The sequence below is a fragment of the Ambystoma mexicanum genome, chromosome 4p (genome assembly GCF_040938575.1).
Source record: "Ambystoma mexicanum isolate Mex_15411 chromosome 4p, UKY_AmexF1_1, whole genome shotgun sequence".
In the NCBI taxonomy this organism is placed as follows: domain Eukaryota; kingdom Metazoa; phylum Chordata; class Amphibia; order Caudata; family Ambystomatidae; genus Ambystoma; species Ambystoma mexicanum.
Window position 1 is genome coordinate 1,287,492,510 of NC_090927.1, and position 22,137 is coordinate 1,287,514,646.

Here is a 22,137-nt window from a genome sequence, read left to right on the forward strand (position 1 = left end):
CGGCGTGGCGAAAACATAGTCCAATCTCGTGTGTAGCTGCTGCGGGGCAGAATAATGTGAATATTGCCTATCATTGGGATGTTTTGTTCTCCATACATCTACCAAGCCGAAATCATCTAGTAACATCTGCAATGCTTTGGCCGCTGGGGTGGGCCTGTCAATCCTGCTATCAGATCTATCCACCTTGGGGTTCATTACACAATTGAAATCCCTGCCCCAAATAACCGCGCTTCCCACACACATACTAAGGTTGGTGCACATAGTCCTGAAGTATGCCGCCGTGTTATGGTTGGGGGCGTACGTATTCACGATGCATACCTCTTTATTCTCCAACAGCCCTCTCAATATAACCATCCTCCCGTCAGTTTCCGCCACTTCCTGTAGTAGCTGAAACGGGACATGAGGCGCCACCCAGACAAGCACTCCCCTAGCGTAAGCAGAGTACGATGAACCCACCACAATCCCGTTCCATTTTTTCCCAACTAGCTCCAGCTTCTCCCGCGTCAAATGTGTCTCCTGTATCAATGCAACATCTATCTTTTGCCTTTTCAAATACAGCATGACCTTATTCCTCTTCATATAGCTGTTAAGTCCCCTGACATTCCACGTCACTATCCTGAGATCTCCCATAGCGCTCTGATATCTTCCTCCCTCATTTCCAACCGAACCCTCCCGGTCATGCTATGCAGATACAACCCTTCAGCTCTTCCATGTAGGCTCATGTTTAAACTTAAACTCCCCAAAACTATGTACACCCCAAAGTTCCCACCTCCCTTCTCTCCCCCACCCAACCCTTCCCCAACAACGCCCCCTCCAACTGTTGCCCAGCTACATCCCTGGATCTCAGGCACCCCCACATCTAGCCCCGTCCAGCACAAACCTATGCTCAGGGCTCAGTAGGGTAAAGTCGCCCTAATGGCCACTTAACTATTAGTATTTCGGGGGTGGGTTACTTCCATCCTATTGCTCCTATTTCCAAATTTATTACACATTGTGTTAACCCTATGCAGCTTCCAATTACAATGTATCTACTATATTCCAGTCCATGGCGGGCACAAGGCCGAATGCTATCCAGTGTTCAACCAGTCTCGCTTCCCGGTATAATCCGTTACCCCCAATGTCCGTGGCACCAGTTTTTCAGCCGTCCTGTTCCTGCCGGTCACAGTCCACTTCTTGTTCCAGGCAGCCTTGCAGATCCAGCCACGTTACCACCTCCTTGGGAGTGTCAAAAAAGAGCGCTCTGCTCTTATGTATCACCTTCAGCTTTGCCGGGTACAGGAGCATGTACTTGATGCCTGCTGCTCGCAGCCTCCTCTTGACGGCCAGGTAGCTGTATCTCAGTCTCTGCACCAGCATCGTATAATCCGGGTATACTGTAATGTTGGCGGATGCTTTCTGTATTGTCCCACCTTTACGTAAATATTCCAGGATCTTCTCCCTATCTCTATAGTTCAAGATCCTCGCAATGATAGGTCTCGGCGGAGCCCCAGGTCGTGGTTTCCTCATCAAGGCTCGGTGCGCCCGCTCCACCGTGAATCCCTGCGAAAGCTTATCTGCTCCTATTTCTTGTAGGATCATGTTTTCCACGTAGTTTGTAGGGTCTTGGCCCTCCTCCCCATCCGACAGGCCGACCACCCGTATGTTATTTCTCCTCGCTCTTACCTCCGCTTCTTCCACCCGATTTCCGAGGTTAGCAACCTGCTGTTTGAGCACATGAACTTCCTTCGCATTATTTGTGCTGACATCAGTATTGGTCTCTACGGCACTCTCCAGCCCACTTGTTCTCTCCGCCAGCCCCCTGACATCTTGCCGTAACAGGGTAAGTTCAGTCCCGACCGCATCTATTTTGCCCTCCAGGGCTGTCCGTAAGTCCGCCATTACCGCGCCCCACTTGGTGCTCAGCTCCGATATAGCCTCCAGGATTTGGTGCTTATCTCCTTCTGGAGCTTCTTCAGCAGTGGTCGCGGACGCGCTCCGCTCCGATGTTGTGGGGGTCCTCTGCGCTTTCGCGAAGACCTCCATTGTGGGTTGTTTGGTCTTGGTTCTCAGACTTTTCACCGACATGATGCAACCTTGCCCACGTGTCTAGCTGCAGATGTCCCGGAGTGCAGCGCTAATGTTCTGGCATCCACTGCGGTGATGCCACCTGTGTCTTCAATGTTCTTTATTGGGCCGGGCCACAGTGGAAACCGGCCCACAGACTGCCATCAGCTCCCTTGTTCCCGCAGTGCATGTGTTAACAATCCTCCCCTACACGCTGGTTTACACATATGGGCGGACCGCACTGGAATCTGGGTATTTGCTCAGAAATGTGGAACAATGCTGTTCACTTCCCGCAGCTGTTCTTCCTCCCACTTGAATGTGCAGAGGGCGGACCCTAGGGGGAACCGTTCCCAACACAACCCTATCTGCACTCACAAGGTGCCCTCTAAACTGTAGCAGTTTAATTTACATGTCATACATCTTCTGTGGGTAGACCACAGCAGTGACAGGCAGTCCTTCTCCAATGAGATTTTACAACTCCGCTTGTCTTCCCTGCACAGGCCAGACCCCTGTGCGCTCTAGGCACGCCCTCGGTGAATGTTCCTTTGTTGGGCCTGCTCTTATTGAAATCGGCAACCAGCACCCAGAGTCAAGTCCCTCACTTCAGCTGTGCATGCTTTCGTAACACTTCCTCACACGCATGCCTTTGTCCTTATGAGCGGACCACAGTGAAAGCTGAATGTTCGCATATGTGCCTGGAATAACGCAGATTGCGTCTTGCCGCTCCGCCTCCCTCTATGGGTGTGCTAAGGTCTGCTCTCCGGGGGGGGGGGGCAGTGTTCAGCCATTCTATAACCTTTCGGACTCTGGGCCCCTCCCACTGCAGCAGGTTTCTTTGTTCTGCTTCCTGACGTGGGTGGACCACAGTGGAAACAGGCGGTTTTCACCACTTTGGCTCCTATCCGGTCCTCCCTGCATCCCGCTGAGGTTCTTGCAATGCCGCCTGCTTTCTCTGCTCACGCCAGACCTCTGCGAGAACCAAGCACTGTGCCCGCTGCGATTCGTTGCCTGCTGAAACTGCTCCCACCTCTGGTGTTATAGTTTACTCGCCTCCGTTCTTCACAGTGGCCGCCATTTTGTATTTTCCATCTTTGGCAGGGCTCTAAACTTCGCTGACGCAGCGTAACCTGCTAGCAACGCGTCTGCACACGATTGTGCTTGCCACTCTACGACGTCCAATGCAATGTTATTGTGGGTCCCTGCAAGCTGGGACAAACGTATCAGGCTAGGATAGTTAAGGATTATCAGTAGCTCTCGGGGGTTAATGTCCTCACAACATGGCTGTTTAGCCATGCCCCAGTCTAACCTTTCTTTGCACTGATTTTGTGGAACATATTTGTAGATTGATATGGTTGGTTTGTTAAAATATAGAAATGCTTAATAAAAAGTTATAACAAAAATAGTAGTATCATTACACTTCAGCCTTCTTTGGTACATTTTCATCCAAATACAAGTCCTGGAATAAAATTTAGAAAAAACGGAATATAATCGACTGATTAGATACTAATTGGTAAAATTGAGACCAACATGTTGAACTGAATTCTTTTGTTTGAACTCTTGACTTGGTGATCATGTAAAATGTAATGACATTTTTCATGTTTAGTGGTGATCTTTGAAGATAAGTGTATTCTTGATGTATTAATGTTTTATGTAGAGTCGTTTAATTTCAAATTTGATTAAATCTTATTAATCTTATTTCTGGTGTATTGACAACTTCCAAATCTTCAGTAACCTCTCTATTTTGCCTTTTAACATACAGGTGGAGTTGCGCAACAATCGACAAAGGTGGTATGTGCTACTAGGTGTTGACAGTCTGATTCCAATGGCAATAAGAAATGCACGCCGACAGCCCTAGGTAGACACTTACCCATACATTCTGGCTGCCTGACAGATTTTTGCAACCATCTCTGATGGGGTGACATTTTATGCTTTTGCAAATCCTCAGTCGGAAATGAAATATTTCTCTATTGCACTAGAATAGTAAATGATCATTAAGGGGTTGTTATTATGGGGGGGGCGCTCGAGAGCCCGACCATTATGGCCGCAGGTCTGTGAAGCTCTTCGGCACCCCTGGAGATCCGTATGAAATCCTGCCGACTTTGGGGATGATTTAGCACCCTGTTGTGGTGCGCCGGCGTTCGATACCTTTGCACCTCTAAAGCGAAGCGAGTGGAGATCGATTTGTTGAAGTCTGGCCGGAGACAGAGGGCCTCTGCGAGGAGGGGCGGACCTGGTGTGGGAGAAACCGCCACGTGGGAGACCTGCCTGGGGAGAAGCGCGCTGTCCTGCTCGGATCAGTGAAGAGGCGCAGCGCTTGACCTCCTAATTGCGAGCGGCCGGAGCGGGCCTGGCGGGGTCTCCCTGTGCGCAGAGGCGCTGGTGTGGTGGGGACGCCGCAGTCGCCGGATGGTGAAGTCGGGCATGCGGCTGTGCGCGGCTCCGGTAGGAAACCTACCGAGAAGCGCTGCACAACGAGCCTGGCGGGAAGGATCCTGCATGTTACAGCAGAGGAGTGGCGGTGCAGAGTTGCTGCCGGGATCTGTCCGCGGGAGTCCCTGCTGTGTGTTGGCCTGGTGGGACGCTGCATATTGGAGTGGAGGCGTGCTGTGGCGGTGAGTCCCCGACGGTGGTGCTGGCCGATGCTCGGCGGGCTGCGGCTGTGATCCCCTCCTGGGGCAGCTGGCTGGAGCGGGGTGGTGCAGGCGCCGGGGCGAACAGGCCCTGCCGGCGTGGGACCCCCAATTGGCCCTGTGTCACATCGGAGCAGACGGGCTCGGAAGCCGCTGGGGCCCTGGTGCTCCCTGGAGTTCGGGTGCGCTGTGTGCAGGAGGACTGACTCGGCGGGGCCCTGCAGAACTGGCAGATTGAGCTTGGTGGAGCTGGCCCTGGGTATTATCCCTCATTCAGGGGGATTTCATATACTTGGGACAATTTCTTCACCCACAGGCCTCAACTGTGGGCTGCAAATCACATGCTCGCAGTGCTGGGGTTACCCGGCGCCTGTCTTCCCCTTGGGGTTTTACTGGGGTCTCAGTCCCGGGTGAGGGGTGATTCATCTGAAATATAGGTGGCACCGGCTGGGAGCCAGCTGCGCGAGAGGGATCTTTGGGCCAGGAGTTTTGTATGGTGCATGTGTACTTGTTCACTTCCTTCCCTCCCCACTTATGCAGCATGTCGAAGTCGAGCAAAAGTGGTGAATAGCAAACCAAACTGCATTTTGAAGCACCTGCCCAGGCTAACTCTAGTGGAGCAATGGTGGATTTTTCAGAGCAGTGTGCTCCTTTATCAGGAACGGATCCTTCTTCTGCGTTTCAAGACATTAAGGTCATGTTCACGCAATTAGTCCGGGATACAGTCTCTTGATGGGAAATTGGACACATTGACCTGCAAGGTGGATCACATGCAGGTCCGCTTGGACAAACATGGTGAGAGGTTGGACGAGGCGGAGGGACGGATATCCGGAGTGGGGGACATTGCAAGCTCGGTGTCGGGGGCAATGGCTGGGGTGCAGAAGGCCCTGAAAGAGCTTGGGGAGAAGCAGGAGGACTTTGAATCGCATCGCGGAGGCATAATGTTAGGATTGTGGGCCTGGCAGAATCGTTGGACCAGAGAGACATGGAAGGCCTGGTTGAGGGCATACTGAAAGAGGCGCTGGGCTCGGAGGGGTTCTCCCCGATATGCTTGGTGGAGAGGGCTCATAGAATCCCTAGTGGCAGGAGGCCGGTTCCGGGAGCCCCACCGAAACCGTTGATAGCTTGCCTGCTGAACTATCGAGATAGGGATACCGTACTTCGGAAGGCGAGGGAAAAAGGTACTGTTACTTATAAAGGGGACGTCATCAGATTCTTCCCTGATTTTTCGGATAAGGTGCAGGCAGCCCGGAAGACTTTTTTGGATGTGAAGAAGCGGTTGAGAGATAAGAATATGAAATATGCCATGCTATGCCCAGCTAAGCTCTGTGTGGAGCATAAGGGCAAGTCTCTCTTTTTTCAGACTCCTGGGGAAGCGGCCTCCTTTTGCTGGAAGAGCCTGGCCAGTGAGGCAATAATTAGGTCTGATGAGGAGGCGGGGACATGTATGGTCTTAGAGCATTGGGGCTGGCATGATATTCGGGCTTGGTTTTTGTGGAAGGAGTCGGTAAATCTGCAGTAGGGTGCTGGAGGGCTGGGCTGGTAGCTTCCCCAGCACGAAAGCTGGCTGAAATTGTGTTGTAGATAATTGAATTGCTGGAGGGTTGGGGTGTCTGGCATAGGAGGGGGGTGGTTGTGGGAGGGGCCGGGAGTTGGGAAGGACACCGACAAGTTGGGGGGGGTTGTCGGTAGGGGACGGGGGTAGGGAGGTTGGGGAGTTGGGGGATGAGGGGGACCAATGGAACGAGAAATGCAATTCTTTGGAAGGTCTGTTGGTACATGCACGGTAGGTATTGGGATGCTCGACAATGGCGACACTTGAACTTTTGACCTGGAATGTGAGGAGCCTCAATAATCCACCGAAGTGCTGTTAGGTGCTGCAATACTTGAGGCGTTTCCAGGTGGAGGTGGCCTTTCTCCAGGAAACCCATCTGATGGTAGACTCGGAAGCCAGGTTTGGTAAATGCTGGGGGTGCCACAGATATTTTTCTTCGTACTCTTCTTTTTCTAGAGGAGTGTGCATTCTTGTACACAGGTCGGTGGGATTCCGACTAAGTTGCTAAGGGATCAGGAGGGGAGGGCACTTATAGTCCAGGGGGTCATCCAAGGGAGGCTATATTCGTTTATTTGTTATTACGGCCCTAATCAAGATACGACTGAATCGCTGAAGTGGGTTGAGCGGCAATTGGTGGATATACCTACGGGGGAGGTTCTGTGGGCAGGGGATTTTTATGCGGTGTTGGATCCTGCTCGGGACCGGACGGGGCATCATCCGCGCTTGTTCCAGTAAGAGTTCTGTTAAACTCTGGGGCATGCAGGACGTGTGGCGATTGGCAGATGTTTGGAGAGTGCAGAATCCGGAGGTAAATCAATATACACATTACTCTGCGCCGCACAACTCGGCTGCACGCCTGGATTACTTCCTGGTGTCCGAAAGTCTTCTGGGACAGACGACCGAGGTGGAGGTTTTGACTCGCACTCTCTCTGATCACGCTCCGGTTGTATTAGCAGTCTGGCTGAGGGGACGGGCTGGGGGGAGGCCGCCGTGGAGATTCAAAAGTGACAAGCTCACAGACTTGGTTTTTAGGGAGGAACTGGGGAACGCTATTGATAGTTATTTTGAGATGAATGAGGGGTCGGTATCCTCGGTTGGTGTCCTGTGGGAAGGGTTTAAATGTGTGATACGGGGGAGTGCATTGCTAAGGAGGCGGGTATACTGAAAAAGATACGTAAAGATTTGGTGAAGGAGGAGATACGTGCCTTGCAGGAGGCTGCTCCTGTCCCTGCCAAAGCTCAGTAGGGAGAGATAATGAGAAACCTTCAGGAATTCCGTGCATTGGTTCAGCGGGAGATTAAATATCTGTGGGATAGGTCGGCCCCTCAGAAGTATGGTGAGGGTCAGGCTCCGGGTAGATCGCTAGCTAAGGCCACGCGCTTCAATACCTCGGGAGGAAGAGTGGCGGTAATTACGGATGGGGGGGCGAATCATTTTGAGGATGAGGCGATACTTCATTCCATACATTTTACACTCGCCTGTATGCTACCCAGTCTCAAGCCTCGCAGGCGGATATCGACGCATACCTCGATCAGGTGGGTTTGTTTTGCTACTCGGAGGAACAGAGGGAGTGGTTAAACAGACCGGTGACACTAGATGAGGTGAAGGAGGCCATAAAGTCGCTGCCTAATGGGAAGTCCCCGGGCCCAGACGGGTTTACCTCTGAGTTCTATAAGTGTTTTGTTGACAAATTGGCACCCTATGTGCTGCGGGTATACCTGGAAGCGGTGACTGCAGGTCGTTTACCGGAATCTCTCAGGGAGTGCTATTGAAACCGGGAAATCCTGAGGGGGACTGTTCCTCGTATCGCCCGATATCCTTGATTAACATGGATAATAAGATCCTGGCCAAAATCTTAGCGTCCCGTCTAGCACCGCTGATGTCCACGCTGGTTACGGCTGATCAAGTTGGCTTTATCCCTGGGCGGTCGCCGTCGTTTGGTTTGAGGCGAAGGTTTGGGTTGATGGCCTCCCTGCCGAGCATGGATCCAGCTGCTGCAGTCTTATGCGATGCCACCAAGGCTTTTGATTCTATTGAATGGCCGTTCTTGTTCACGGTTTTGCGTAGATTGGGTCTGGGGGGGTTCTTCCTGGCTTTAGTATCACTATTATATGAGAAGCCGGTTGCAAGGGTGAGGGTCAATGGGCTGATTACTGCACTAATCCCGCTTGAAAGGGGAACACGCCAGGGGTGCCCTTTGTCCCCCTTATTGTTTGCTCTGGCGATAGAGGTTTGGGCCGAAAGAGCGAGGGAGTTCCATATTCATAGGGGGATTCAATTACATACTCATAAAGTGGTGATTTCGCTGTATGCGGATGATATGGTCTTGTTCCTGTGCCACCCTGAGGTTAATTTAAACCCAGTCATGTTAGATGTTCAGCAATTTGTTGAACTCTCTGGGCTGCGGGTGAACCCTGGTAAGTCGGTGATATTTCCATTGACGGACGGGCTGGTTCGCTTTCAGGATGGGTGGGAGTTTCAGTGGGATATGCTTAGTACTCGGTACTTGGGAATTACCTTGGCTAGGTGCGAGGAGAAGGTGTTCCGCAGTAACTATGGAGCGGTGCTTCAGTTGGCAAAGGAAGCAATGCAAAGGTGGGCTTTACTCCCGCTCATCCTGTTTGGTAGGGTCTCCGTAGGCAAGATGGCCATTCTGCCCCGGTCTTATACGTGTTTCTTCATGTTCCCATTTGGATACCTAAGAAGTTTTTTCAAGACCTCAGATCGGCTGTGATTCGATTTCTTTGGGCTGGGAAGCAGGCATGAGTAGCATGGGATAAACTCATTGCACCTGTCCGTAGGGGGGGGGTCTGGCCTTGCCCGATTTTGAATTATATTACTATGTGGCCCAGGCTAGCTATTTAAGATATTGGTATGGGTTGGCAGCTGAACATAGGCATGTTGAGGTAGAGCGGTCAATTGCATCCCCGGCATTGCTGAGGTCAGTTATTCTGACGGCTCAGGCTCGCTCTGGGGTGGCCCGAAACTTGATGGAGTTAACGTGCAGGGCTTGGTCCCGGTTGGAGCATGAATCTTGGGATGGCATACTTTATTCACCAGAACTCCTGGTTATATTTATTCCGGGGGTGCCCGTGACTAGTGAAGCAAGCTATGTTGCCATGACAAAGCGGGTGGGTCTCACCAAATTTGCAGATTTGTTTCCGGATGGTAAATTCATCACTATTGATCAGCTGAAAGATGGGGGGGAGGGCTCTATCGGTGCTGGATGTATTTTTGTACTACAGGCTTCGGGTGGCGCTACGGCGGCTCTTTCCGACTTTTCCTGAGCAGCCTCGGGCAGCAAAACTGTTTGATAGGGTAGTAAGGGGAGACCTGGATCGGGTGTTACTCTCTGGGCTTTATGCAATGGTGTCGGAGAATAAGTCACTGTCTGCAAGGGCAGAGTGGGAAAAGCTGCTAGGAAGGGAGATATCGGAAGATATATGGCTGTACTGTTGTGAAGGCACGAGAAAAGAGGCTATTAACACCAATTTTAAACTTGATCATTTTAAATTCTTGCATCAATATCACTTTCCAGCTCAATTGCATCAGTATTTCCCTCACAGGTCTGCGGCCTGTCTTAGGTGTGGGTATGAGCCTGCAGGATTTCTCCATGTGGCTTGGGAATGTGCATCACTTGTCCAATTTTAGTGGGGGGAGTGTTTGTGATAGGACAGATTGTGGGTCAGCGGTGTCCGCCGGACCCATTGATGGGCTTGCTGGGATACACTGCCCAGGTACCGAAAGGGTTTCGAAAGCTGATAAGCCTTCTGTTGATCCTAGCCAAGCGTAGGGTCGCTATGGGGTGGGGTAAGAGTACCGCCCCGACGATTGCTCAATGGTCTCAGGACATTATGTATTGCAACGACATGGAATTAAGATGGGGCGTGCTGAAAGGGAGGAACTGGGGTGACACTAGAATGTGGGATACATATACGTCATACCTCCTTAATTGGAGCGGCCGGGGGGGGTCAAGCACCGCAGTATTACGGGAGTCTTCGAATTTATTACCACCAGACTAAGGGGCCCGACCGCTGTGTGAAATGTATTACGATTATGTGGCCCTGGATTACTGGAACATTGGGGGAGAGGGAGGAATTGTACTGAACTGTGTTCCTCTCCTTATGTTGTGTGGGTTTCGGAATTTGCTTGTGTGTGATGTATACTTCTTATTGTTGCATTATGTGGTTCACTTACCGTGTGCTCTGGTCCGACTCAAAATGTGTGGAATATTTATGTGCCATGTAGGGATGGGGGTGGGGGAGAGGGATGGATGGGTTGGGGATTGGTTTGAAGTTGCTGTTTATGTGAAATTTCAATAAAGAAAATATAAAAAAGGGGTTGTTATTATGTTGTGTACCACTGAGTTTGATCAGAAAAAAGAAACGGATTATTTATTTTAGCAACATCAAACGTGTGCCTCTACTTACGACAAGGCAAGTTTAAGTATTTGCTATCTTTTCTCTTACAGAGTCTGACACTACAACAAAAGGTGGGAGTAGTGTTCTTTCCCTTCACCCTTCAAGCCTAGAAGAATACAATTCCCAAAGAGAACTGATATTCCCGGAACTCTGTATTCTGGGTCTAAATCTCTTGTCTGCAAATCAGCCAAGCTTGGATGTGCTTGAATATTTTTTCTACAACTTAATAGAAATTGCAAGAGGCAAGAAAAGAAACGCGATGCTACTTATACAGCAGGTACAAATATTTATAGTCCTAAGATACGCATGATTTAATGCACATATTTATGTGAGGATTCTTCTTTGCAATGTTTTTCAGCAGTATGACAAACACACATATTCGGTAATCATCTGCATGGAAGCACATTAACTGACCATCATTTCATAGTCTTTGCACTCTAGACATCATTGAACCCACCCACCAACCACATTCTCTAACCCGAGAAACCCACAGAACCCCTCAGCCTCCCTTACGACTAGCCACCCCCAAGTCTAAACTCATTCACAACCAGTCAAAACAAAACCCCTATTTTTCCGGCTCAAAATAACTCAATACAAGCACTCATATCAAAACCCTCCACCAGTAAAGTAAAAAAGAATCATGACTATCAGACATCACTGTTCGAGAACTCTTGAGGAGCAACTCCTTTGAGGATTCAGGGGACTAGAATTATGTAGCAGATGAGGATGAAAGCAGGAAAACAAAGGAGGTTGAATGTCTGACCCAGGTGGAAGTTGGCCGTTGTAGTGGAATAAGAACTTTATTACTCTGAGGGTTAACAAGCATTGTGTGTGTGGACGCTTACAGGACTGCTGGTAGCATTGTTTCTCCCCTCTTTGTAGTGCATTGCATATATTGCTGAGAAGTGATAAGGTGTTATTTTTTTCTGAAGATATATTGCCTTCCCAACTTGTAAGAGAAGGCACCGACCAGCTGTTGGGAATGATTTCTCTTTTAGGCAACTTTCGCTCCATATTCTATGAATTCCCCAAAGCTGTTGCTTTTGTTCTTGAACCAGTCCTGACCTTTTAAAGGGATGTGAAGCCTTCAGTTTCACTTCCCTGGCCTTTTTCTCATTTTGTTATGGGGAAACTGATCAGTCCTTCAGATCATCAGTACTGGGAAACTGTTTCCCTTATCTCATTTTACCTTTTTGGTAACTTGTTAACAGTGCACACAGCATTTTACAGTGCAGTGTAGTGGGGATACTTTTGTATCACCATGGTCTTTTACATTTGGGATTTTTGCTTACTTTTATCTGTGCCTTAAGACAAGCTGGTGGCAGCAATTATCTTTTCACCATTTTGTCGTTTTCTAGTGTGCACATTCACGTTTACCGCATATGGCTACTAAATGTCTAGTGCCCTAAAATGTTGTTGTTTGCCACCTTCCTGCCTTCTCAGGTCGGCAATCCCAAATAAGGTGTTAGGTCGAATTTCTATCTTGTATGTAATTTTCCCCCCTTAGTGAGTCGCCCAGCACTTTTTACTGGACTATTAGGGGTTTTCTGACTCTCCGGAGTGAGTGGGAACCTTTTTCCTCACTCATTCTTTGTCTCTGACGCTAGGAACCCTTTTTGCTTCACTTTGTTGGAGTCTGTTTTCCTCCATCTTTTTTAATGGCATCTGTATTTTACTGTTGCAGCACACAGCACTTTTTGTGCAGTGTTGCTGGGAGCTCCTTGAGCTTCCCTCTTTGGTTTTATTTGATTTTCCTTTGCTAACTTAATGTTACCAGGATAGTGGATACTTTTTATCCTACCATTGCTTTTCTTTTGTGAGATCAGCCCACCCCATTGTATGTGGAGCACTGAGGGGACACACATCCCTTCTCTCAGTTCTGTAACTTTCTAGTTACAGTGGCAAGTCTGAGTGGCTGGTGATGGTGGATATTTTCTTCCAACTTTCATTGATTTTTATACGCAGGCTGCTGTCGCAACTACGGTAAAGGACACATGGGTCGCCATTGACCTAAATGGTGCCGGTCTTCTTTTTGCACACCAACTCACGATGGCGTACCCTTACTTGAGCCTTCCTCTGCTAACCTGGGTGGGGGGGTCAGAAGTCTTGCTCACTCCTTTGTCTTTGTTGGGCTCCCATTGGGAAGCCTGCCCGGAGCTGCCAGTGTGTTGGGGAGGACAGGAAGCTGGGCGAACACAAATGCCTCAGGTCATTGTCCTCCAGTGTGTCTGCTCGGATCCAGTTCAAACTGGGAGCCTGGTTGTCCCCTTGGGAGAGCCACCACCCAGAGTTTGAATGTTGCATGCATGCTGATTGGTTTCCTGCATAAAAGGTGAGGGTTTTGATGCTGAAGCCAGAGCCACCACTGAATGATCCATTCCTAAGAAGAAGAAAGAAGAGGACATCTGCACCTACCTCCAGCAACCGCTAAGCTGACTGACTGCTGCTGCTCCAGCCCTACCTTCGAGGGGATTGTGTCCTCCGATGTATTCCACATCTATGACGGATAATGACCACAGCTGTGATGCTTCGGAAAATTTTCGGCAGAGGGCGTCCTGCGTCGATACGTTGTTCCTTGAGGGCCTCCGTCGAGGGTCGATGTCACCGGATTTTATATATAGGACGCACGGCGCCCGTAGCCTCAGTTCCGTTTTTTCCGCAACGTGTTTGCTTCGGAATCTCAGCGCGCTCGATTCTTCTCTTCGAACAATGTCTTCATCCTCTTCTGCGACCCCGAAGTCGGGCTTTAAAAAATGTCGGGACTGCGGTTCAAAAATGTTCATCACGGACCTGTACGACATCTGCCTCTGGTGCCTCGGCGAAAGCCACGCCACTGACGACTGCGATGACTGCCAGTCCCTGACGTCTGAGTCCTTGCGGGAACGTAAGAAGAAATTAAAGGTAGGTAGGGTGTCTAAGCTCCATAAATCGAAGTTCGTTGGGCTTTCGACCGATGACTCGAGGGGCGACTCTCCGCATCGGCAAAAATCCAGGGGGTCTCGGTCTAGGAGTGGTTCCCGCCATTCCTCTGCCTCGAGGCATTCTAGGAAGCGCCATCACCGGTCGCCATCCTCGGAGGAGGAGTACTCCGCCAGACGCTTGACTTGTCCCACCAAGTCTTCGTCGCCGGCCGAATGGGATGCATTCCGCGAGCAGTTGATGGCTATATTCGAATTGCAAGGCACAGTTCCGTCCGCGCCTTCGAAAGAAGTCAGCAAGGAACGGGCTCGGTCCACCACTCGCACGCCTTCGGGCTCGGGCGGTCGGCGCGATCATCAGGAGCCATCGAGGTCCCGCTTGGACAAGGGAGAGCGCCATAGCCATGCCAGATCCAGGTCCCGGTCCTCAACGCCATTGAGACCGTCGGAGCCTATGAAGCCTTCAAAGAAGGCATCAGCGCTGTGCCCGTTGAGGGGCTCTCTCGAGGCGTCGGCCTCCAAGAAGTTGTCGAAGTCGATTCCCTCGGCGCCCTCAATGCCATTGGTGGAGGATTTGCCGAGGTGCCCCGGAGGGCTGTGGAAGCTCTGAGGAAGGCTCTCAGTAAGTATGTGAGGCTTGTTTTTGAGCCCAATTCAGAACAAAAGGGGGTATACCTACTTAAATCCCTGGTCCCGTAGGCAAATATAAAGAGTTTACAAGAAACAGAAATGGACCAGTAGATAGGGATGACACGGATGTTTTTTTCAAAATATAATATTACAAATTTTAATCAATAAGCACATCTTTTATTACATGCGATGTTTTTTAAAAAAATTAATAGCAATTCATCATCATAAATTTCATATTTCACTTCTCTCGTCCCAAACTCACACATTCATTCACAATTTTGCTTAAAAAACAAATTTGGCTCTTTCCAGAAAATGTATCATTCACTTAATACATATATTTCTACAGACAAAAATTCAGAAGTTGTCTGCCCAGTTTTACTTTCAGGTGTTGTATTTTTCTTGGTCAAACAATCAGCCCAAGTATCTTTTTATAGTCGTCGACACGTGTTTCGGTCCACATATAACACAATTTGCTGTTTTTGAATCTCAAGACCTTCTTCAGGACGTGAAGTGCAGACAAATGCGTCTGCCCTTGTGTTTTGGAAACGTATGCGCCAAATGTCAATCTAAAAAACATACATAAAATACCATCAGTGTCCAGGGTCATCCCATATTTCTTAGACTTTTGTGACTATTATTGTCATATGTATAGCGTCTCAACACAGAAACCTACTCACCACTATGTGTCAATTCACAAATGGGCAACTAGGAATACGGAATCAATCCTTCACAGTATCAATGATATAATCGAGACCTGTGAACCAAACAGAGACACGTCTTAGTTCTCTGTACCAGTAAAAATTACCTACAGCAGTGAGTAATTATATGGACATAAAAAATCTCACTTACAATTCTTCAATATTAATCAGCACCTCAGATAGATATTCAATGCTTCAAGAGTCTTGGAGGAAATATAAGGTTTTTCCAAATCTTTTACTCGGCAACCGTCTTCATCAGTTAAATACACGAGGCTGTTGGGGATAGTGTATAGTAGTCACAAAAAATGTTTCTCTCTGATTACATAACAAAGTTTATTTATTCCATAGCCCCCATATTCAGTACGCCCTTATGGTTTTTTACAGGCTACAGGAGTAACCATCTTAAGACAACCAACTGTCAATGACTGGATGGAGTGTCTCTCAATAGTGAGAGATGCCGTCCTAATGCTACTCTAGCAGAAAATTAATATAGGCTCATTTCTCAAATATGCCTTTTTATGGAAACGAAATTACAGAGTCACTATTCAGTGTCACCGGTGCATGTGACTCATTGCGCGGGTCATCGCAAGAATCCCCCAGATGTATGCGCAACTTATGGCCAACACCGCTGAAGAAGAACAATAAAATAAACTCAAATAAAACACACAGTTAGAACCGCCATGTCTGCAGCGTCCGCATGTAATGGACCCGCGCATGGCAAAAAAACAATAAAAACCATCTAAACGCAATAGGCGATACTCGCTATTGTAAACGCCGTGATTGTAGCGTCCACCTATAGTGGACCAGTGCCCGGCAAAAACCAATGCAGACTGTCTAGGTGTCTGTCCCATAAACAAGTAAGCACACGTGTATTGTTCTACGAGTACCAGCATTCTTTCCATATACTGCGTACGCCACTCTTAAGACGGGTGTCAAAACAGCAGGCTTACCTTAGAGTCTGCTGCTTACTCCTTCCAAGGAAAACCAAATGTCACTCGAGCCCAGAAAAAATCAGCGACATTAAAAAAGGACTGTTATTTATAGAGAATAGTAAACATAAGGGAGGGACTGTATCTCAGCATAGTGCGCATAGAAAAAGGACTACTATTCTTAGCTGGGCAAGTTACGATAATACTTGCACGATCAAGTCAGAAAAATACAATTTTGGATAATTGTATCTCTAAAAGAAGATCTCTCTGTTGCTGGTCACATAGTCTGTATCGGGCACAATATATACACGTGTTGCTCAGTCTAGACAATAAATTCTTTTAGGTTCCTTCTGGATGTACACAGCGTAACTAGCATGTAATTGTGTGCACTATTTGTAGATGGTAGAAAGTAAAAAGTACAAAGTGAAAATGTGGAATTAGCTATAAGGAGATGCCTAATCCTTTGTTATAAGGGCATTCCACTCAACAGACAGATTTAAGCCATTGCGGACCGTATCAAGGATATATATCCATCTTTGTTCAATACGGTGCAGTATTGACCCCATATCACCGCCTCTCATGTAAGGTTTTACATGTTGGAGAACAAACCATCTAAGGTCTGTATCTTTGTTTCAGTTTCTGGAAATGTTCTACGAGAGGTTTATCTGCAACATTATTTCTTATGCAGCTCCAGTGTTCAGATATACGCTGTCTCACCCCACAGGTGGGTTTGCCAACATAAAGGAGTTGGCAGGGGCAAGATATCACGTAAATCACATTTTTAGTTAAACAGTTGGTGTGGCAATTCATTTTCCATATCCGGCCGTTATACTGAAATTCTCGCTTGATCTAGGTCAGGGGCCAGGCCACACATTTTCCGCACTTGTAATATCCCACAATCTGAGGGAGACCCCACTGTGTGGTAATGGATTGTTCTTTAGGGGGATCGGGGTAAGTGTGGACCAGTCTTTGTCTTAGATTCTGATTCTTCTTGAATGTGAATAATGGTTTTAGGGAGAGGGTCCCTGGTTGTTTTACCAGATCCCAGTGCCTATTAATAATCCTCCTCACATCACTGCTAATCGGATTAAATGTGGTGACATATACTAGGCGCTTAGGCTGTTGTTTGTCACGGGTGGATAAACATATCTCTTGGTCAGTGTGTTCTGCTCTCTTAAAATGTTCTTTCACCAGTCTCCTTGGATATCCTCTCAATTAGTCTGTTTTTTAATTGTTCAGCATGGATTCTGAAATCCTCTTTTTCTGTACAGTTCCTTATTATTCGTAAGAATTGGCCGTACGGCAAATTTTGACGTAGGCTAGAGGGATGGAAACTGTTGAAATTGAGGAGAGAGTTCTAATCTGTTGGTTTTTTGAAAAGGGAGGCGGTGAGGCAGTTTCCTGTTTTTTTAATGATGAGATCGAGGAAACTCACTTGGCGATGGTTATATTCCAAGGTAAATTTGATATTACTATCACATTGGTTAAGCCAACCGTGAAATTCAATCAGTGATGTGACGGGCCCTTTCCATACAAGAAAAACATTGTCAATGTAGCGATGCCACGTGCCCAAAATCGAGTTCAGTGTTGGATGAGCGCTAAGAGCGTTCCCAGTACCGAGGACAAACTCTTTTTCGTAATCTGCCATATATAAATTAGCAACATCAGGGGCAAAGGTAGCCCCCATGCTAACACCTTTTTATTGCTTATAGAGCTGTTTTTTTAAACAGAAAAAAGTTTTCTGTCATTGCCAACCTCATACATTCTTGAACAAATTCAGTAGGGGGTTGGTGAGGTAAAGGTCCAGACAGTGGTACTCAAACCAAGGAATGAAGACAACCAACTGCCAATTCTCAATCTATCTGTCTACCCTCTAGACCATTGTGATTTGAGACTCCTTTCCAAGGGGCTCTCTTATGTTCCTACCACCAGAGCTGATGCCTTCAAAACTGAGCTTGAATTACATACATTCTTTAGAAATATACTGCTCAAACACTTTTTCGAGGTCTACCTACCAGCCCATCAAGGTGAGCAGTGTACTACTTCTGATGCAATACCAAATGTGAGCGGCCTTAAGCTAAAGTCCACTTTTGTCCCACCCGCACACACGTGCACACCAGAAATCCTGGCTTTTGAGAATATTGTTACACGAGAAGTTATAAACACGATCAAAAAGAAGAACCACAAACCTGATAATTTGACCAGAGAGGAGAGGAAAAGCCTGACAAAACTCTGTGGGATTGAGTCCATTACTATAAAACCGGCAGACAAGGGGGGTGGTATTGTGATTTTGGATACTTCCACAAATGAAAATGAATGCATGCGTCTACTACAAGATCGTACATCATATAAAAAGTTAGACAGAGATCCTACACTGAGACTACAGGAAGAAATTAAAAGTCTTACTAATCATGCAATATGTGAAGAATGGATAAGAGCAGATGAAGGCCGTTTCGTGAAAAAAAACTGCCCCAAAAAAGGCAGCATTTTATATTCTGCCCAAGATTCACAAAAGTACCACAAAACCACCTGGGAGACCCATTGTCTCTGCCATTGATTCTTTGTTGGAACCCTTGTCAATATACTCAGAATTTTTTCTAAAACCTTTTGTGCTTAAAATGCCCTCTTTCATAAAAGACTCAACCCATATGATTGGGATTGTTCGAGATATTGCTGTAGGGGATGACTACATACTTGTCACCATGGATGTCGAGTCTCTTTATACAGCTATTCCACAGACAGAATGCCTGAATGTATTGGGTGATTTTCTAAATACGAGTTCTCATCCCCTAATTCTGGCCGTGTTGTTGTCGCTGTCTGGGTCTGCCTCTTGGGCCCCCTCTGAAAAAAACCTGCTGTGGGTTTTGTCCTCTCGTTGCCGCTCCCCCACTCGGACCAGATTGGTTAAGGGATGGATCCGAACCACTTGAGGAGCCTGAGGTATTCGAGAAGGTGGCAAATCTATTGTTCTGTCGGTATTTATTACCCCCGATCAGTGGATCGGTGAAGAAACCTTTTCGTAAGTATGGATAAGTTCTCTTTTCGTTATAGTTGGCGATGTCTTTTTGTAATTAATTTTTTGCTCTAGATTAAGTTGTTTAAACTTTTTAATTTCTTCCTCCAGTCCTTCTAGTTGTTTTTTAGCGTCCTTCACTGTTGTGCTTTCTAAAAAGGCTCTATCTAAAGCCTCGAAATAAGGAATGCAAATGCCTGTATCTCTTAGGGAAGAGAATAACCTCAGGAGCATATATCACACAAATTGTAAACCATACCATACCACACTGCTTGCAGGTTACAGCAATACACAGTGGGAAGAGATTATTAAACCTCTTGATTCTGTGACCGAACCTATAAAGTCAGGCACACAGGTAGCCCAAAACATATAAACGAATATTTTAAACTCGGCAGCCACTTCAGGGAGTGTAATTTTTGAGGGACCCTGCTTAAACGCCATTCATGGCTCCAGAATTCCAGGTTTAAACCCAAAGCTCAAGCAGTACGAATCAACATCGGAGAATCAGTCCTGTTTGGAAAAGCAATTAACTATCAGCTTGAGATAACAAAAAAGGAGCACAAGACTTTAAAAACATTAGGCCAAATCACAAATGAGCATTATATCCAATAGGGCACCTTCAACACACAGTGCACTTTCGCAGCCACGACGAGTTAAAATCAATCTGGATTTGGAACGTCTACCGTTTCTTAATACAGTTCCCATGGTCAATCATCTTTTATCAATCAAACCAACAAAGACGATTTTGCAGAGGCACAGGGCGGGGCAGACTTGCAGCGTCTAGAGACGCAGCTGCCCCCGCCAACAAATAATGCTCCAATTCACATATACCCTCCCTTGCATTTGTGGTACGGGGTTGCATATCATTCACCCACACATGGGAGGGGATAACATCAGATCGCTGGGTGCTCAGAACCGTGGCAAAAGATTATTCAGTCAAATTTCTCGAAACACTACGCCATCATCCTCCTCGTACTAAAAGAATGCCAAAAGAACGTTACCAAACTCTAGAAGGAGATGTAAACTTTACTGCATAAACGAGCAAGAGAGCCAAATACCACCTCTAGAGGATAATCAATGTGTTTATTCAGTGTACTTCCTTGTTCCAAAGAAAGATCTAACAATGCGCCCAGTTATGGACCTGCGCCCTGCAAACCTATATGTCAAGCTACAACAATTCAGAATGACTACGCTTCAGGAGGTAATTCCTCCGCTAAAACATAGGAATTACATGGCAACATTGCACATGGTAGATGCATACTTTCATATTTCAATGTTGCCAGCGCACAGAAAATACCTAAGGTTCAAAGTGGGAGACCTGTACTACCAGTTCAAAGTGCTACCATTCGATATAGCATCAGCTCCCTGAGTGTATACGAAGGTCCTAACAGTAGCAGTAGTGGGCGCACACTTACATAGGCAGTCCATTCCAGTGTACCCTTACCTAGACGGCTGGCTTATAACAGGTGAGACACCTCAAGTGTGTCAGCAAATCACCCTGCAAACAAGTCAATCTACTGTTGCTATCGGGCGTCTCCCTCAACAAGAAAAAATCAAGTTTAGTGCCCAGCCAAGTAAAACCGTTTCTAGGGGCACTAATTCAAACAAAAAGGTGCTGCGCCTTCTATGAATGATGGCTTCCTGCATTTACCTGGTGCCAGACGTCCGATTGCACACGTGTCCTATGGAAGAGTGGCCTGCAAAACAATGGTCGCAAGCAAGCGTTCTATGGGACAATCTAGTGGTGGTTTCATAACCTCTGGCACTATCGCTGCAGTGGTGGTCCAAAGGGAACCTTTTAAAAGGAAAACCTTTTGTTAGGCAAGATTGTATGTAGTAACCATGTGGGAGACTACACCAGCCTTGTCCTCTTGGCAGTAGGTAACCCAACTTTTGGTATAGGCCTCTACTACACAAGTTGGTAGAGTGGCTGAGCAGCCAGGCTTATCTCAAGAGGGGTCAATGTGAGCTGTAGGGTTGTAACATATAGAGTTTCACAGTGGCAAGTATTCAAATAACTCTTGTACTCAACGTTTCTTGATTAAAATAATAATTTCTGATGCTTGTTAATCTGCTTAGAATCACATGCTGTGCATATGGTCCGACATCAGTTCGGTGACTGCAAGGGGACGTCGGCATAGGTGTGTCTGTAACACTATCCCTATCGTGACGTGTGTTGTACCCAAAATCCCTCACGCGCCGAGGTCCCTCAGATTGTTTTTTTCCGCCCAGAGAACTGGTCGCCCTATAGCGGAGCTCTTACATAAGAGACATTGTTTATCTTAAACCGACTTGTCGGTTATTCCCCCTTGAAGTCACTTCGACTGCAGGAACAACTTCGACGAAGACTGTGGGGGATTTGTCTACGCCAGTGGATTTCGGTGCCTAAGATCCGGCGGCTGAAGCATGGCCGGCCTTCACAGTAGGGAGAGTGGGGTCAGGGTGGCTATATCTTCATTATGTCTTTCCTCTTTCCCCCTCTTTGTCCTCTAGGTCTGGTCATCTTTGTTTACATATTTTGCTATGGAAAGGACTCCTTTTAGGTTCTGCCCTAAGTGTAGGGTCAGATACACATGGAAGGACGAGCACAAGACGTGCAACTCCTGTCTCCCCTTAGATCACGACGAGAAGTGGTGTGTGGCTTGTAAACTTCTTCAGCCTATGACCCTTAAGGAGTGCTGTGTAAAGCGGAGGGGCGCGTACGGTATGTCGCGTACGGAACCCTCTTCCCCCACCGCCACACCCGCTGAAAGTGACAGGGGCACCTCCGATGACCAGGCATCCATTGCGGATGTGATAGACCTCGAGGCGGACACTTCTAGGTCCGCCACGCCCGTCCCCTGCCCTTCTATGCTTGACACTGGTCTCGCTTCAGGGACAACACCCGGCGACAGGGGCGTACAAAGAACGCATTACACTAAACACACAACCCCGCCATCTATTTCGACGGATACGTCGAAAAAGATGAAAGCGCCAGCAGGGCCGTCGAAAATTTTGGCGGATTCCTCTGATCGTTCAGATCAACAGCCTTCCCCGCATCCGCAGCAGCGTTTTGCGACTGGGCATTCCAAGACAAACAAGGGCGCTACCCCTAAATCAGGTTTACACATCGAAGCGCGGAAATTTGACGCTCTGACGGTCCCGAAAGTCCTGGTAGGCCCAAAATCTACGACTAGGCCTCAAGGCGAAAAAACCTACCGCTAGGCCCTCGAACTCCGCGGTAGGCGGTAAATCTACCGATAGACCTTCGGACCCACTAACTCACGCCGATTCGGCGGTGATTGAACACAGTATCGCAAG

General features: G+C 47.7%; 1 protein-coding gene across 1 annotated transcript in view; it reads left to right on the forward strand.

Moving 5' to 3' along the window:
- The window catches only part of LYST (lysosomal trafficking regulator), a 3,942,656-nt gene that overhangs the window by 314,155 nt on the left and 3,606,364 nt on the right, over positions 1-22,137 (forward strand). The window contains exon 9 of the mRNA XM_069606985.1: positions 10,700-10,926. Coding sequence (XP_069463086.1) covers positions 10,700-10,926 — 227 coding nt within the window. The remainder of the gene's footprint in view (positions 1-10,699; positions 10,927-22,137) is intronic.